Source organism: Pseudophryne corroboree, chromosome 6, assembly GCF_028390025.1.
Source record: "Pseudophryne corroboree isolate aPseCor3 chromosome 6, aPseCor3.hap2, whole genome shotgun sequence".
In the NCBI taxonomy this organism is placed as follows: domain Eukaryota; kingdom Metazoa; phylum Chordata; class Amphibia; order Anura; family Myobatrachidae; genus Pseudophryne; species Pseudophryne corroboree.
In genome coordinates this window covers 780092920-780112256 of record NC_086449.1, presented here as the reverse complement: position 1 = coordinate 780112256, position 19337 = coordinate 780092920, and the positions used below count along the sequence as shown (strand labels likewise).

The window sequence follows — 19337 nt, the reverse complement described above, 5'->3', positions numbered from 1 at the left end:
TAATGTCTGCTGATCTACCTAGTGCAGATGTGAGAAGTATAGGACGAGCCCGCAATTGACAATGCTAAATTCCTTTGCCTTATAACAACCCTTTATGAAGCTAAGAACACTGTACGCTGTTTACTTAAGAAGTACCGTAATGGTACGCTAGTTGCGTAACGATCGCTCAGCCGTAGGCGAGACGCTCAAGCGTCACGTTCACTCACGGCCCAGCGATCACAGGACACGTTATTGGTTATGTCTAGGGTAATGATTCGCTATGGCGTAGCTTACGCTCGAGACCACGAGGAGGTCACCAGCGATGCAGACGCTCACAACACTATACCTTTATGATAAAACCTTATACCAATGAAATACACTGAATACCTTAATGTGAGTACAGGGTGTAAGTGCAACCTTGTGTAACCTGACTAACTACAAAGCTGCTTGAGCGTCACCGACGCTCAAGTGAACACTTAACACTATAGGAAATACACAGATGCTGGTTTAGGTTCCAAAGCCTATTAACTGTATTATATCTAATATACTTGTAAAAGGGGATAACAGTACAAATGATACACTACAATATAACAGAGACTTCCTAACCACAGAACTAAACAATAAATACAAAAAGACAATACTACACTGACCTAAATGCAATACAATACAATACTATCTAATACAATACAATACTAGCCTAGTCTAGGGGAGATATGAGAGAACAGAGAGAGAGAGAGAGAGAGAGAGAGAGAGAGAGATGAGATGAGAGAAATTGGCTCACAGAAAGACAATGATAACGGAGAGAAACTTACGCACAAAGGGTATGATCGCCTGCGCCTCGATATCCAGCTCCCGGCTATCAGCAGATAACCGTTGATGAGAGAGTGAGAGCTGGATGTGGTCGGCCTGCCTATTTATGCCCCACACACAATGCAATCTCCTGGTCCTACAATCCCATTGTCCATTGGCCGAAGGAATTCGGCCCTGCATCATAACAAAAGGTCATAGGGTGATTCATACAGGTGGGCTGTGACGATTTCCAACAGCTCAGGTGGGTGGGAAACTGGGTTTCCCGCCGCATACCTGAGTATGTGTAATTAATAGAAATGGACATAAACTTCTTATGTCCATAACTATTCGCACGAGCGATTAATACGCTCCAAACCAACACCGGAATATTGCTAATTAAATACTCTTCCGATGGGTACCAAACACTGCTGTATGATTCCTGTTAGACCCTTTGTACGATATAAAGAGGGATTCCTCAGCTCTGGGACATTGTATTTTAACCAAACTTTCAGAATCTATCAAAGGGACCATGATCTATAAACTACATTAATTGTGAACATTTGTAATGAATGAGTCGCACGCTACGACTACATAAACTCTACCGTAAATACGCATACCGCGCCTGCGAGTGCACGTTATTGCGGGTATGCGAATCCACGGGAGAGCGCATGCACGCGCAGCGCGGACCAGTGTGCGGTGCAAATATGGCAACGTGCATTGAGACATTTTTCTGACTTTGACACTTATGAATGAAAGAAGTGAAAAGTAATATTAAAATATGCCCATAGAATTCCATAATATATGCACCATAAATGTAGCAAGCACCAATCGGCTTTAGAGGTGAATCTACAATCCACCAATCAGAAGGGCCTAGCTAGTTGTGCCAATTGTCATCAAAGTATATTTGCAACAGCACTCCGGTGTCGGCATTTAATATTGTTACTGACAGTTTGCCGTGTGGGTCGGCATCTGTTTACAGTTAGACAAACACTCATGTGACTGTACACATATCAGGCAGATGAGAAGTTGCCCATAATAACCAGTCAGTTACTACCTATCTTTATAAAGAGATTGATAAATGCTACTGCTATAGGCAATATCGCCACTTTTCTCACTGCTTTCCCTTCTCATCTGTCTCTGCAGTTACATATAGGCCATACTTGCCGACTTTTGGGCTGCTCTCTCCGGGAGAGAGCAGCCTGTCGGCTCAGCAGGGCAGGTGGGCAGTGAGGTGACATGAAGAGGGGGGCGGGCCAGAGGCAGAATGTAGGCGGGCCAGAGGCGTAATGGGGCGTGGCTGCTGGATCGCACCATGTAAGCTACGCCCCCGGCATTATACAGCAGGGGGCGTGGCTATGATGACGCGATTCAACAAGAATTGTGTCATCGCCTGCCCGGACTGCCCACTTTACTCGCTAAGTGGGTGGCCGGGCAGGGGGTGACCCCTGAAATCGGGAGACTTGCCTGCTCTTCCAGGGGGCTGGGAGGGTCACCCGATTTTCGGGAGCCTCTCGGCCTTTCCGGGAGGGTAGGCAAGTATGATATAGGCGCACGTATGCATAAACTTTTGCATGTATATGCTATGCAGACTTTCATATATCAAATGGAGCCTCAGTCCCATAGTATATAAAGAAAACAATGCTTATTGGCCCCTAGTGTCCAAAATATGGGGTCTATTAACTAAGCCTTGGAAAGATATAAAGTGGAAGGAGATAAAGTACCATCCAATCAGCTCCTAAATGCCATACAGGCTGATTTGAAACATGACAGATAGGAGCTTGTTGGCTGGTACTTTACCTCTCTCCGCTTTATCTCTATCCAAGGCTTAATAAATAGGCCCCTATATTCTCAAGATGTAAATAAATAAAATACACATGTGACTATGTATAGAAATCTATAAAATAATAGGTATTTGCACAATAGTGAAAAGTAAGCTTTGCACCTTCTGGGGCATATCCAATTACCTGTGGGCCACTGCCCCCCCTGCACTGCACACGGTTTTGCCCAACTGCTAACAAACTTGCTGCTGCGATCAACTCTGAATTACCCCCTTAATGCACAGGGAAACTCATTAGATTTTACATTTTACACAGTATCAGTGGGTTTCAGCAAGTTTATAGATGTTTTACTGCACGGTGCAATGGCCAAATTGTTTACTAGCTCCGGCGCAAAACACAGAGCTTTCCCTCCATGGTAAAACTCACAATTAATTGAACATGCCTCTCGGTGTTTAATCGGGATGTGAAACGCGTATATATACAAGTAGCATTTGCAGGCATGCAGATTCGCCGTGCCAGGATAACACTTTCTGCTTCCTCCTAATCCAAGACTTCTTCAGGTGACATTAACTGCACGTGTGCCACTTTCCAAAGTTAAAATCCAACGCGTTTAGTCATAATTAGACTTCATCAGGGGTTGTAAGCCTAAGAAATGCTTTTTGATGTATAATTCCTTTTGAATGTGTAAATGTACTTTTCACTAAGTGAGAACAAGGAAATATACTATACTTTTTGCTAGACACCTGAGACATATTATATATTAGCACAATTAAATGTTGTGTTCTCCTTTTACGTGTATGGTTATAGTAAATATAGGGTTGGCTTGCATGCTGCACACATTTTTCATCCTGCCTAATTAGTTATGAGAATGTCCATATTTCAGTGGAATTATAATGACCAGCTGTGGAGCACGATTCCACTGTACCAATTAGTAAAGTATTTCTTAGTGCTCAAAATCACAGCTATTGTGAGTTCTTAGAAATTGAAAAATTATGTTAATCTGTTATTTGTCCTTTGAAGGCAATTGTGCTGTTATATTTTATGGGCATTTTACTGAGCCTCGGGCTCAATTTTGCCAACATCTGCTCTCCTTTTGGCGTTTTAAATGTATTTAGAATCTTTTATTTTTTCTTGTTCTCTATAGCTAGACTTATTCATTAGGATAATGCGGAGTGTAGGCATCTGGCCCCTTCCAGGATTTTGTATGCGCGGGGTTCTATGCTAATGCAGAGGTGTAGTGTCTGCTCATTTCTCGTCTCCCATGAGACATCAGTTGTAACGCTGCTGTTTTAAACAGGATTCAGGAAATTGTGAGTCACTGGCAGTTACAGCTCCTATCATCCAGCGCATCGGGGGATTATGGGAGATTTAGTTTCTTCGCAGCTTGGTAGTTGCGGAAGACATACGATGTTTGCATGCAGTGTAAATGGCTCGCATCATCCTGCTGTCTCATTGCAAATACAAACATGCAGTTATTGGTATATCCTGGTGATTTTTACGGAAGACATTCTGTAAGCTAAATGTGAAAATGTGACTCTTAATTCTGCTTTCTGATTGTAATACTCGGTGCCTTTGAGGTATCCCTTTCAGGAGCTAAAATTAAAGATAACAAATTAGCGCTGCGTCTTTTGTGCCATCAAAGCAGTGACACATTTATCAAACGGAGGTGTTGTTTTACCGACTGTTTGACATACACTAGGTAGGCAACCTTAAAAAAATATAAAATATAATACTGTATAAACAGCGAATGTTAAGGGGCACTGGTAAGAATGATCGACCACTAGTCGACACGGGACAGGTCAACACATGGAAATGTCGACGTGGATTTTTATAGTGTTTTTGGTGTAATTTTTTTTCCATAACATGACCAGGACCCCCAATTAGTGTACCGCATCCCTTTGCATGGCGAGCGAACTGCGAGCAAGGTGCCTCGCACCGCTACCGCTGCGCTCGGTACAGGTTACTATTCCCAATTGTAGTCCACGTGGATGATAAAATATGAAAAAGTAAAAAAAAAAATTTTTTAAATATAAAAAGCCATGTCGACCTTTTCATGTGTCGACCATGTCAGTGTCGACCTAAGTAGGGTCGACCAGCCAAACGGATACCATGTTAAGGTGCATACACATGGTGCGACGTGTGGTTACAATTTTGACTATATAGTCAGAATCATAAGAAAGGTTACCATATATCGCACCGTGTGTATACAACTTGCGATACCGATGTGGGATCGGTATCGCAAGAAAATATAGACTGTGCAGGCAAGGTAATTTTGTCCAAATTGTATATAGTTAAAACTTTACATAGCCAAAATCGCACCGTGTGTGCAGTCAGTATCGCTGGTTCTGTGCCCCGGGGAGTTCAAGGGAAATTGCATAGTCAAAATCGGCCTTTAGCCAGAATTGCACCGTGTTTATACACCTTATGTTTTAATTATTACAACACTTGTTAAGATGACCAATTGCGTTAAAGTCTTCCCCACAGTAATGTTATAGCAATTGCTGTGTTAGAGCTGGACTGAATTGAAAATGGCATTCCCTGTTGATACAGTATAGAGTATAAGGCGAGCGCAGAACTTCTGTGATTTTTATTTAAAAATAAATATATATATATATATATATATATATACACACACACACACACACACACACTGATCTACGGTACTCGCCTCTCCTATATCTGGGGTCCATGTGTTACGTGACCACATTGTTTAAATAAGAATCATAGAAGCTCTCCGCTCGCCTTATATATTACAGACACTCCAAGCTGTATACTGGATCAACAGGGAATGTTATTTTCAATCGTTGCAACATTTGTTAAGCTGACTAACTGCGCCAAAGACTTCCCCATCTGCTCAGTCCAACTCTAATATATATATATATATATGTCTGTTGCATTATAGTACCATTATAAAAATAAGACTCTTTTTAGTATCAATCTAGAAATAGCAGGTTCTCTTTAAACTAAATTGTTTATACATCTTCATAATTTTTCCCAGTACTGCATACCCTCCATGTGTACCTTTTTAGCATGTACAGTACATTTATTTTATTTTTATTTAAGGTCTGTACCGATTTTTGGCTCTCCATACTTCCACTGAAAGTATAGGAAAAGGGATGTGGCCACGCCCCCTTTTCTAATTTGTACCGATTTTTATGTGTCAAATGTTGGAGGGTATGGTGCTGTATATGGGATCATGATACAAATGAATGATCTATTCTGGTAAATAACAAGTCCATTCAGGATAGTTTGTCCCGTTTTTCCTTTTGAAGACACTTACAAAGTTTCGAAAGGTAGAAGAAATATAAAACATCTAAGCTTAAGTAAGCTTAGATGTTTTATATTTCTTCTCCCTTTCGAAATACACATTTTATATGATGGCACAGCCTGCACCTTGGGGGGGTCTACCATTCTATAACAGTCTGAGCTGCAATATACAGGTACTAACGTGCCTTCCGTTCCTGAGTTCTAAAAGTGTACGCCGCGTTCTATGTAATACAGGCATGGGGCACTATGGGCCTAACTTAGGTTCTACGCAAGTGCGATTCTCTAGGTTAGGAAGGTGCTAATGTTAGCAAGTGACGCCTACATGCAAGAACAAAGAGCATCCCGGTACATAGGTTGTTCATCATACTATAATTACAGAGCTACCCAGAACATGCCGCCCGTCACGCTGAGTGTAATAAGGTGGCAGCACACAGTAAGTGTCGCACATTGCCGTTAATGCTCTCTGTTCAGATGTCTGATGATATGTGCGGTGATGGAATGTTCTTATTACTTGTCAGATGTCTCAGTCACACGCGCTGACTCCGGAGGAAAGGACACAAGCTGTCCAAGAGCTCCAGGGTTTGGGATGGACCGAGGTCCCGGCGAGAGATGCCATTTACAAAGAGTTTGTGTTTAAGACCTTCAACCAGGTGAGTGTGACCTAGAGCGGCATAATCATTGCAATCATTTCTAATTGTACTGCAATGTGTATTATAGTGTACCGGCAGTGACGCACAGGGTAACACTTGCAGGTCTTACAGGAACTAACACGGACAGGATCCACTGGCAGGGAAGCTCAGTTCAGGGGAACTCAGAAAGGTCCAGAAGTCATTACTACACCAGGAGAGTGAGAACAGATGTTAAAGGTCGAGTAGAGAATTTGGTATTTGACTTCGATGTCCAGCCAGGAGAGAGTTGGGGGGGGGGGGAGCGGTTTACCAAAATGGTCAAAGGATCACAGTTCATGGGCAAGTGTAGGTCTTTCATAGGTGTGCTGCCTGTCCCCAGATATCAATATATTGGGCTTTTGCAATAAATGGCCTCATTTCCACTTAGCAGCAAACTCAAATATAAGGTGAAGATTTATGAAAGCTTGGAGAGAGAGATAAAGTGGGTAGCGACAGTTATGATTGGTTGGTACTTTGGGGCCTGTTTACTAAGCCTTGAAGAGAGATAAAGTACCAACCAAGCAGCTCCTTACTGTCATTTTCAAACACAGCCTGCAACATGGCAGTTAGGAGCTGATTGGTTGGCACTTTATCTCTCTCCACTTTATTTCTTTCCAAGCTTTGATAAATCTCCCCATAGGGTGCAAACATGAACAAAAGACCGACTGTAACCCCCCCAAAAAAAGAAAACAGCGCCCAGGTCAGGAAGTAAAACCTGTAATGGGCATCTAAGAAGGGCCTTTCCTTAACTTGGGTGTAGTACGGTATGCCGGCGCTCGGGCTCCCGGCGACCAGCATACCAGCGCCGGGAGCCGGACCGCCGGCATACCGACAGCGTGGCGAGCGCAAAGGAGCCCCTTGCGGGCTCGCTGCGCTCGCCACGCTGCAGGCACGGTGGCGCGCTTCGCACCACACTATTTTATTCTCTTTCCAAGGGGGTCATGGACCCCCACGAGGGAGAATAGTTGTCGGTATGCCGGGTGTCGGGATTCCGGCGCCGGTATACTGTGCGCCGGGATCCCGACATTCGGCATACAGAAGACCACCCCCTTAACTTATGTCACCCATTGTCACCTTAAAGTACCATCACAGGTATTTGAGCGCCCGTGACAACACATACAGAAGACTCTATAAATAAATAAGTCTCTCTAATTCAGCGGGGGTTGCTTATGTGCATTACCCCTGGATACAACACGCACATCTGCTGTATTGTCTTCGCGGGATACAGTTGCGTCAGAAGAATAGGAGAGGGAGGGAGGTGTCCCAAAGGGGGAGAAAACAATAATCCACTTTGCACAGACGATGTAGAGCGCAGTATGATGGCCGAACATAATAAAATAAGTGTATGTAGTAAAAGTTGCATGGGGGCATCTACCAATAAATTAAAGTCGCTTGGCGTTGGATACCCTTTTAACAACCACGATAATGTACTAGCATTACTGCCTACTCAGAGGAAATCATACGTTTTAGAGCTAAAACATATATTAGAGTGAACCTGTCATCGATATATAAAAAAAAAAAATTGCTTCTTTAGAATGTCAGATGAAAATTTATCTCCTCTTCTGTGTTAAAAACAGAAAAGTGTAATTTCCTCTCCTATCCTCTCCGGCAGTCCCAGTGGGACGAGCCATCTTTCTTTGTGCTCTGGGAGACTGTTGCGCATTCATACTGGAGCCACGGAGAGATAAAACAAAATGACTAGAACATAAACCATTCAGAAAGAAGTTAAATTAATCATATGTTGGTATATTTCTAAGGGGGAGATATACTGAGAAGTGATAAAAGTGGAGAAATGAGCCAGTGGAGAAGTTGCCCATGGCAACCAATCAGCAGCTCTGTATATTTTTATAGTATGCAAATTATGAAAGGTACGTCAATGCTGATTGGTTGCCATGGGCAACTTCTCCACTTCTAAAAAGCCACACAATAAGTATCCCCCCTATATCCCTCTTGTGGGCAGAACCAGGAAAATGCAGCCACATATTTTACTAGAAACCAATGAATAAACCACATTCCACCAGTAGCTGGATCTGCGGGTGTGAGGTCACTGGAGCCTAGTGAATTGATTGGTTGCATTATGATGTTTGGTTAATCCCACAAAATGGCTGCCTCTTCCATGTCACTGAAATGGAACTTTTTCTTTCACTTTTTTTATTTTAGTCTTCGTGATTCAAAAACTACTTCTGTGCTCATCCATATTATTCACCCTTATTTTAACTATTTCTACTCTATCCTGTTATTTTCTTTTGTATTTTTTTGCTTTTATCCTTTACACCCCCAAAATGGGCAGATTACAAGAACCTATAAATTGTTCTGTATTTACACACCGGCTTGAGTCCTTAATAGCCAGACTGTGGCACCTAGTCATCAAGGTGAACGTGTCCGTTATTATAAGGGCCTGATTAATGTTTGTAAATACAGAAAAAAGCAAGCAACTTTGCAAAACCATGTTGCAATGCAGGTGGGGCAGGTGTAACATGTGCAGAGAGAGTTAAATTTGGGTGGGGTGTGTTCAAACTGAAATATAAATTGCAGTGTAAAATTAGAGCTGTGTAACATTTGTGCGCTACATGCAAAAGCAGCCAGTATTCTGTGCAGCAAAAATATAACCCACCCAAATCTAACTCTCTCTGCACATGTTACATCTGCCCCACCTGCAGTGCAACATGGTTTTGCCCAATTGCTAGCTTTATTTCGTGGCAGCAGTACAAGCATAGGTGCAATATTGAATTTCTCCAGTGTGTTATCTGCTGACACAACTAGCGCCATGCTGGATAGTCCACAAAAAATTATTACAACAAATTGTGGCACCAAAAAAAGTACTTCATATGGCCCCAAAAAATTATCACACAGAAGCCTTGTGCCACAAAGAAATATTATACAAAAGCCCAGTGGTTGCCAAACTAGGTGCTGCGGGGCACTTACAGGGAAGCCACAGGTTGGTGGTTCAGTACCAAATTATTTCTGGTCAGTGTGACAGGAAAAACCAGTGCTGGTGGCTGCCAATCATAAATTATGTAACAAACGGAAGCGCAACCCTGCCCAAAACCACATAACTGAACCTAAGGATGACGGCAAAGCCCACTTTACTTAATTTAGTAACTTTGCTGAATTTCTTAACTTTTGTCTGGCATGACGGCAGCTTGTCTAGTCCGCTTTAGTTTTAAACAGTGGCGGCTGCTGCCCGTGGACTGCAGCGCACACCATACTTTGTGGGTGGGGGGTGGTGGGGGGGGGGGGGGGGTTGATTAGCACATATAAACATACATGCAATGTTGTATGTAATATGTGTGCTTGTTGTCTGACCCCTGTGTGTTTCACAGCGGCTGCTGCACTCAAGACGCAGCATTTGGCTTCACTTCTTCTAAGCCAATTCCCAGAATCCCATTGGCTAATTTCACAGGAGTCTGGGGGCGGGCTTAGAAGGAGAAGTGAAGCCGATTGCTGCGTCCCATGTGCTGCAGCCGCCATGAAACGCACAGTACTGCCGATCCCTGGAGTCAGACATTCAGCACATACTGTATATTACGTACAACATTACATTACAACATTAAAGTGGAAAGAGATTAAGAGGCTAATGGCCTAAACTTTCGAGAGAGTTAAAGTGGACAGAGATTAAGGGGGACATTTACTGAGCAGTGGAAAGAGCGGAGAAGTGAGCCAGTGGAGAAGTTGTCCCATCAACCAATCAGCAGCTTTGTATAATTTTATAGTATGCAAATTATAGCTGTTACTTCAGTGCTGATTGGTTGCCACGGGCAACTTCTCCACTGGCTCACTTCTCCGCTCTTATTACTGCTTAGTAAATGTCCCCCTAAGTACCAGCCAATCGGCTCCGAACTGCCATGTTACAGGCTGTGTTTGAAAAATGACATTAAGGAGCTGATTGGTACTTTATCACTCTCCACTTTATCTCTCTCAAGTCTTGGTACATCTGCCCAATCCTCTCCTGTCGTCATTTTTCAAACGCAACCTGTAACATGGCAGGTAGGAGCTGATTGGCTGGTACTTTATATCTCTCCACTGCATCGATCTCCAAGCTTTGATGAACCTCCCCCCATAGCCCCACGTTACGTTTATACTGGTGATTTATGTGCAGCACCGTGCCATGTGTCCATAACGGCTGGGGCTGGTTCCGCTTTAAGATGCAGCATCACTTACGATAACGTACATTATGATGAATGTGGTGATCATACAGTAGGTGTTCCTCATTCGGGCTTCACATGCGATTCCAATTAGATTACTGCTTTCAATTCATTTCTAACTTGTCAGTGATAACACGCATGGAAAATTGCGTCGTTTTTTTTTTTTTTTAAATGCTTGCCAGACCCTCAGAAGCCCTGCACTGTGTATCAGCAGATGTGAATCATTCAGGAAGATCGGGGCCTTGAGATCATGGACATCGAGAGGTATTTGTGCGAAAACACTTTCAGATGTAGGGTAGAACCTTCTGATAGATAAGAATAATTCATTCTGGAATGATTGCCATTGTGCAGAAGGGTCTTGTAGGTAAAAGTGACTGCATTTCATGTGCTCCAGTGCGCTCTCTTGGCAGTTTAATCACGTCTTGTGTTAATTTAAGGTTTTAATGTGCACTATTCAAGCCAGTGAACCATGCTTTGACACTTAGGGGGAGACGTATCAAACCTTGGAGAGTGCTAGAATGGAGAGAGATTAAGCAACCAATTAACTTCCAGCTGTTCTTTTTCAAGCACAGCCTGTAACATGGCAATTAGTAGCGGACTGGCTGGTATTTTATCTCTCTCCAAGGTTTGACACATTTCCCCCTTATAATCATAATATTAGCATATGTAGCTGTCGATTAGTGGCATCACAAGGGGGTTGCAGCCTGCACACAGGTGTCACCCTCTGAGAGTGTGACATCAGTTAGAGACGCACTCGCCCCCTTACACAGGCAGACACTAGATGGCGCACTTCCGCACTTTCTGCCGACACCAAGCGCCGCAGTCACGCTGCCCCAGCTGACTCTGTGAGCTGTATTCGCACCCTCCTGCACGCCGCGGGTCCGAACTGCTCTGTTCATTTCCTAGTAGGATGGCGGTTGCGATGGCATCATCATGCACGCCGCTTGACATTCTGGGAGCAGTGTGAGGAGACTGAGAGTTGCTGTTAACAGAGAGAGGATCTGCAGTGCGGAACTTATGAGAGGAAGTCTATGGGGGTGACACCATGAGGTACCGCACTGAGTGACGCCAACCCTAGTGACACCACTACTGAACATAACACCCTTTGTGACCAGCAGTGGATTCATGTTCGTTTTAATGTGCCTCTAGTGCTCAGCAGGGGCAAATGCATGATTTCTAGAGGGGGTTTCCAATTGTTTGATTTTAGATCGGTTGTCGCCGCCCCATGAAGGACGCATAATTAGTGTATAACAAGCTATAGTCTGCCCCAGACATAGTGCAGTGTATATAATACAGGACGTCCGACATATACAGGCCCAGTGATCATGGTAAGCCACTTGCCAGATAATCTCTCTGGTGCGATGATTGAGCACTCAGATCTGCAGGCTTGGTAGAAAAATCTACTGCCACTGGGCATGTGCAGCCGCTCCAGTCTGTCCTTTATACTCCATGTAGTGGCTGCTGGCTAGGCTGTGGCGTTAAAGGAGTTTCCAGGCAACTGGAACACCCCCCATGTTTGCCTCTGTTCAGTAGTATTAAAACACTGGGCCTAATTCAGACCTGATCGCTAGGCTGCGTTTTCGTACAGCGGGCGATCAGGTCTTAACTGTGCATGCGTATGCACCGCACTGCGCAGACGCGTCGCACGGGTACAAAGCGGATCGCGGATCAGCGATGGGTTTGTGCGAAGGATCCGTTTGCACGGTCGTTCATAAGGAGATTGACAGGAAGAAGCCCTTTGTGGGTGGCAACTGACCGTTTTCTGGAAGTGTTTGGAAAAACGCAGGCGTGTCCAAGTGTTTGCAGGGAGGGTTCCTGACGTCAGTTCCGGTCTCGGACAGGCTGAAGTGATTGCAGCGGCTGAGTAAGTCCTGGGCTACTCAGAGACTGCACAAGATCTGTTTGTACAGCTCTGCTACACTGGCGTTCGCACACTTGCAAAGCGAAAATACACTCCCCTATGGGCGGCGACTATGCGAACGCAGGACTGCAAAAAAACCCTAGCGAGCGATCAGGTCTGAATTAGGCCCACTATTGGGTTCTGCAATATGTAAAGTACATTGCCCATAATTCATATCTGTAAGCAAATGCATATGAAGCTGCCTTTTTCTAGGCTACGGAACTGCTAATCGTCGCAAGTGAAGAGGCCACCCAGGAAAGAAGAAGACAGACGCCCTCCCGGGACCATCGCAAAGTCTTCCACAATTGCATACTCGTATGCAGCACCAACGCATTAATGAGGAACATCGACTCCTAGGGTTGACCTATGGCTACGTAGGCTGGCGATGCTGGCGTTATGTTTCACTCTGAATATAATATACCAGTGCGAGCGTGAATCGCAAAGGTACCTTGCTGCGAGCGCAGTGTGATCGCAGCACATGATGATCGCTCCTTTGTAGGAACATCGGCATTGCGTACAAACATGAGTGAGGCTCATAGAGGTAAATGTATTAATCTGGAGAAGGCACAAGGAAGTGAGAAAGCAGTGTTAAGTGCAAGGTGATAATGCACCAGCCAATCAGCTCCTAACTGTTAATTTACATATAGGAGCTGATTGGCTGGTGTGTTTATCACCTTGCATTTATCACTGGTTTATCACTTCCTTATGCCTTCTCCAGGTTAATACATCTGCCCCATAGTTCACTATGATAAAGGAAAACTGAGTTGTGTTAAAAGTAACTACAGTGCACAAGGTGTCATCTACGCTTCTAACTAAGGGGCTCATTTATCAACGAGTAAACCTTAGAGAGACAAAAGACGCTGATAGGTTAGTACTTTATCTCTCTCCAAGCCTTGATACATTTCCCACCCCCCTCCCCCAAGTAATCGCACTAGTCTAGCGGCGAATGCCGTCCGAGGTTGCCTTCTCTTGATTATTGGTTCAGACTCCAACCTGGCCGCTTCTTCTCTCTACAAAAGACCCTATCCCCCTCCCCCCTAGAAGTCAGACATTCACAACTGAAGTATTAGGTTTCATGTATATACCCTTTTATTTATGGTTTTCCAGATCATATTTTTAGAGAACCCGTTTACTGTGACCTTTTTTATTATGATTTTTTATTAATATGAATATTCTGACTTTATGTACGATGCCTGAGATGTGTTAGAGTTTATACTTTCCAACGCAGTGGTAAATCTATAAAATTAACCCACCACTGGTCTGCTTGCCAAGGAAAAGAAACCCATTCTGAATCACTGCATTATTAAACTCCTTTTTCAAAGGCGCCGTTGCTTCAGCTTACTATAGCAGCTTTTTATACATGGTGGCCTTCAAGAGATTTAATAAATAATATACATTAAAATGCTCTGCAGTGAGAGTTTGTAGTGCATAATGTGGAGTGTCTGTGCGTCTTTTTACATCCAGTAATTATAATGCTTGCCTCGCCACTTAAATGCTTCTCTGGAGCATTCCAGCAATATAGTCCAATGTTACCGCAAGCGCTCCGTCACATGACGTCTTTATAGAGCTGTTTTTGTTTTTTGTTTTTGCGTTGTGATTAAACACTGACCACGTGGGTGGTGCTGTCCATCGCACATGCATGGAATGAAAACAAAAGATGTAACACAATAAATATGTATTCTAATTTTTGTATTCTGTATCTTCCCCCATTGTGTGTTATCTCTTCCAGGCATTGCCTATTTTGCCCGGTATAACCCATGTAGTGTGCCCAAGATGGCTGCCTCGTCTGCTACTTTCATGGGTAGCAGGAATAATCTTTGGAATTTATGACCAAATTGGCTGCCACCGCTCTGTACTATGTTCATGCTGTTCTGTATTTTAGGCAAATCTTATCCTCTGTTTCCATGTTCATGGTTTTTGTATTTTCTGTAAAGTTAAACCTCTGTATTATGGGGCTGATACAGGTCGCATTGCAAATGCCATGTGACCGCAAAATCAGTGACGGGACCCGCATAAGCATGCACAGGTTCTGTCCTGCGCATGCTCCCCTAGTTATTGCTGGTGGCCCGCATTAGGGGCCTAATTCAGACTTGATCGCAGCAGCAAAATCTTTCTTTAATGGGTAAAACCATGTGCACTGCAGGTGGGGCAGAAGTAACATGTGTAGAGAGAGTTAGATTTGGGTGGGTTATATTGTTTCTGTGCAGGGTAAATACTGGCTGCTTTATTTTTACACTGCAATTTAGATTTCAGTTTGAACACATCCCACCAAAATCTAACTCTCCCTGCACATTTTATATCTGCCCCCCTGCCCATTAGAGAAAAATTGTGCTGCTGCGATCAGGTCTGAATTATGCCCTAAATGCGATCGCCTCTGCCTGATTGACAAGAAGAGGCGTTCGCGGGGGGCGGCAACGCTCCATTTCCAAGGCGGAGACAGAGCATTGTGGGGGCGTGTCTGTGGTGTTTTCATGGCAGATCGCGTTGTCACACGCAGTTGCTCCGAAAAAAGTCAGCGGATCTCCTGCCGTCGCAGCCAAGCTGTTTCGACAGGAGTCTTCCATAATTTCTGCGATCACGCTGTAATTATGACGCGATCGCAATTACAGCGTGATCGCAGTGGGTGGGTGGTGGCCTGCATACTGAGCACCTTTGCCCTGCAATGGGCGGCCCCCAGCTTGCGATAAAAAGGCAATTTGACTGTCGACCGCATCAGTGTCGTCCAAGCATACCTGTCCCATAAAACTATTATTACCACATGTATTTTGCAGAGAGTCTTCCGTCACCTCAGGGTGTGGCTGCAGTGAGGCCTTCCAAACAGGCTTCTATAACTAGGGGAGGTGTCAGATTCAGGGGCTGAAGACATGACGTTGACACTTGTCAATCAGACTAAAGCTGGGGGGGAAGGGTTGCTGTTGGACGTGTACTTAAACATCGTTTGCCATTTTGATAAATACAAGATTTCACCAGAAATCCATGTTGAGCATTATCTGAGAGGTCAGTAGATATACTACGTGCACACAGACACACACATGTGTTTATATGGTTGTCCTGTAGCAAAATAAAATAGTTTACCTGTTTCGTTACAAAAACATTCTTCAGTTACGGCAGGGGTGGGGAACGTGCGGACCGTATAAGGCCCGCAAAGGCGTTTCATCCGGCCCGGCCAGGGTACCAGGGAAACGCAGTCGGGATTAAGAGGGGGGACGGATGGACGATGATGTGAGATGCAACAGGCGGGACTAGGATGGTGACCGCATCCGATAGAGGGGGATGTGGGTTACCTGGGTTACCCCGGCCAAGGCAACTGCAGGCAGGACTAGGAGGGGGCGTGGCCTGGCAGCAAAGGAGGACATGATGCAGACGGGACTCGTGGAGAGCGGGCAGCGGTGAGATTGCTGGTATGCAGTATGCCTTTACCCACTGCTCAGGTCTTGACATTCCCACTGTTGCATGTAATGACACAACAGACGCGTCCTTCATTATAGTGCCCAGCGCACATACCAGGGTGTTTGCTGGGAAGGGGTCACCATGGGGGGGAGGGGGGGGTTAACCTGGCCTGCTTAAATGTTTTGTTGGGGCGCCAGACCGCCGTTATGTAGATCAACTTTAGGAGCGACTGTCTTTTGTTCCACAATAATTCACTCTAATCCTCAGGGCCCCTCTCTACCTTGTGGCCCGGGATGGTTGTGCCCTTTGTCCCCTCTGTCGCCGGGCTTGAATGTGGGCATTATGTGTAAGGCCACGCCTACTTTCCCAGGAGCGCCATGTGCGCTTTGGGGGAAGGGTGTTTACTTTAAAAATGGCCCACAAATGATGATTTTAAAGAAATCCAAATGGCCCTTGAACGAAAAAGGTTCCCCACCCCTGAATTCCGGGATGTTTTTGCATAGGTCTGTTTTGATTTCTTGCATGCTGCTTCATAATCTGTTGACTGATTGACCAGTAAATACAGGATGCGGTTACAATAGTTGGGATCCCGGACGTCACCATACATACGCCAAAATCCTGACTAGCGGTGAAATAGCGGAGAATATAACCTGTGGCGACTGCAGCGAGCCCGCAAGGGGCTTTCTAGCGCTCACCTCGCTTCCAGCATACTGGTGGCCAGGGCCCTGCTGTCTGTGTACTGACGGCTGGGATCCTGGCCGCCAGTTTTTCATACTGATCCCGTAAATACGTAGCCCAGCAAGACAGAAGATGAGGAGGACATAAAGGTGCCATTAGCTGGCGCCTGTAAGCAGTGCCGGATTACCATATTGGTAGAGTAGGCACCGGCCGAAGGTCTCCGTGGCAACGGATCACAATAATATTGATTTGATCTTTAAAGAAAATGACACACAAGCTTTCTTAAATTGTTTCCAAAAGATAGAAGAAAAAGATAGAGAAAAGGAATCTTTACATTAAAGACTCTGGGGGTCATTCCGACCTGATCATTCACTTACACTTCAGCGCCTGAAGATATTTTGGTGATATTTCTTTCTTACAATTTGTGTTGGGGTGTGCGGTGACACCTGTTTTCACTGAAAGGTCTATAGGCAGCTACAGCGTACCACAAAATCTTCACATCTTTTGGTACCAGCACAGGGCTAGTCCGCCCCGCATGTCTGCCCCCCCTCTCCCCGCACAAGTACAAAAGCATCGCACAGCGGCAATGCTTTTGTACTTGAAGAGTAACTCCCAGCCAGCGCAGCCCGGGTTGCAGCGGCTGCGTGTGACGTCACACAGCCACTGCGGCCCTCCCCCCGCACGGTCCGGCCACGCCTGCGTTGGCCGGACCGCGCCCACAAAACGGCGGCCAAACGCCGCCGTGCCGCCCCCTCCCGCCCAACGACCACCACTGCCTGTCAATCAGGCAGAGGCGATCGCTAGGCAACGTCAGCCGTCGGCTGTCAGCCATGCGCCGGCGCATGCGCAGTTCTGACCTGATCGCTGCGCTGTGAAGAACTGCAGTGAGCGATCAGGTCAGAAGGACCCCTCTATACAGAAAATACTGTATTAATGTAATGTACCCATTAGCAACTTAAAGTACATAAACTGGTATCCGGACTCTGGGTCGACACCCGTTGGTCGACAGTGACTAGGTTGGCACTAGAAATAGGTCGACACGACCATTAGGTCAACATGCACAAAGGTCGACATGAGTTTTTCACATTTTTCTTTTTTTTTTAAGTTTTTCATACTTTACAATCCACGTGGAGTAGGATTGCCATGCGAGGGGACACTGTGCACTAATTGGGGTTCCCAGTCACTTTACGAAGAAAACGATAAAAAAAAACATGAAAAACTCGTGTCGACTTTGTTCATGTCGACCTAATGGCCGTGTGGACCTATTTCTAGTGTCGACCTAGCCACTGTCGACCAATAGCTGTCACCCTAATGGGTGTTGACTTAGACACTGTCGACCCTGAGTCCATACCCACATAAACCATAGACCATAGGCAAACGCAGGGGGGGTTTCCGGTTGCCTGGAAACCCCCTCCTCTTGACAAGTGGCTCAAATTATGACAATAGCAATGGTATATAATATGATTACTAAAGCTGCAACCACATCCTGCAGTGTAAGGGACATAGCGGAGCTGCTAAACATGCCCAGTGGTAGCAGCTTCTTCTGCCAAGTTATCTGTGTTTGTGGATCTGAGCCCTCAATCAGTGCACTGGACCAGAGAGCAGCTGCCAGAAAGAAGAGACAGGAGCCTTACCATAAGGTGGGAGAATCTGTGCTTAGAAAGTGCAGTGCTGGTTCTATTATGTTTGCGTATTTATTTATTATAGTATGTTTAACCTTTTTCTGACCACTTATTTATATTATTTAAACATGTTTGATACAGCCTATACAATAGACCATCTTTAGTGTTAAATATTAATACTTTATTCCATGTTCCGCAGAGTGGGAGACTGTGGATTGCATTTGGAAACCCTCATCCAGAAATCCTGCGTTTGCCACTGTAGACATCAGTTTCACAGTACAGTTTACAGACTGTAGACTGTTGGTTGGTAAAATGAAAAACTTATTAGGAGATAATTTGCAAGGGGGCCCCGAGATTTCGGGGAGGGGTCTCCACAGGGTTTAATCCGGACTGCCTGTAAGGTTTGCGATACCTTCCCATATCCACCACCGCCACTCACACTCACTCACGTAGAAACTCAATAGGCTCAGGGATGAAGAGAGCATGGTCTCTGTGCTTGGGTTGGTGTTTAGACTTATTCCCTCATCTGTGTTTGGTTACCAGATGTGACTTGTTAGTACTGTATGTTAGTGAAGAGGGGAACTTGTTAATAGACTTTGCTAAGAGATAATAGAGAAGTGAGTATTTCAAGTAATGTAACAGACTGCAGTCAAAACGTATTCCCTTCCCTAGTCTTCAGACAACAAAAAATTAATATTTTTATATGTTTTAGAGAAAAGTTCAATTCATTGTTTGATACATAGGTACTCCCATCGTGTAGCCGCAGTATATGAATCTTGTTTACTTACATTCTTTAGTTGCCAGTCTCTTGTATATCTGCACTTACCAACTACATTGATCCGTGCATATATATTAATGAGTGTGTGTATATACATAATATTATGTTATCTTTAATGTCTGATAGTGATGTCATTTTCACACTTGGGAGAAATGATATTCCCAGCCAGCTGCGGCCCATATATTAGAAGTAACACCTGTGGCTGATATTGCAGCCGTCCGCTATAAATTTACATGGTAAGGAGGATTATACCTGTCACGACTTTAAAAAAAAAAAAAAGTCCATGTTTAATTTGCTTTGCAGTTTTGCGAGAGGCATTCAGTTCCGTGTTCTGCAAGTACCA

At 44.7% G+C, this 19337-nt stretch overlaps 1 protein-coding gene across 2 annotated transcripts in view; it reads left to right on the top strand.

The window, feature by feature from the left end:
• Nucleotides 1-19337, top strand: part of PCBD2 (pterin-4 alpha-carbinolamine dehydratase 2) — a 164030-nt gene that overhangs the window by 14274 nt on the left and 130419 nt on the right. For both annotated transcript variants that reach the window (XM_063928730.1, XM_063928729.1), the window contains exon 2: nucleotides 6332-6463. In XM_063928730.1, coding sequence (XP_063784800.1) covers nucleotides 6332-6463 — 132 coding nt within the window. The remainder of the gene's footprint in view (nucleotides 1-6331; nucleotides 6464-19337) is intronic.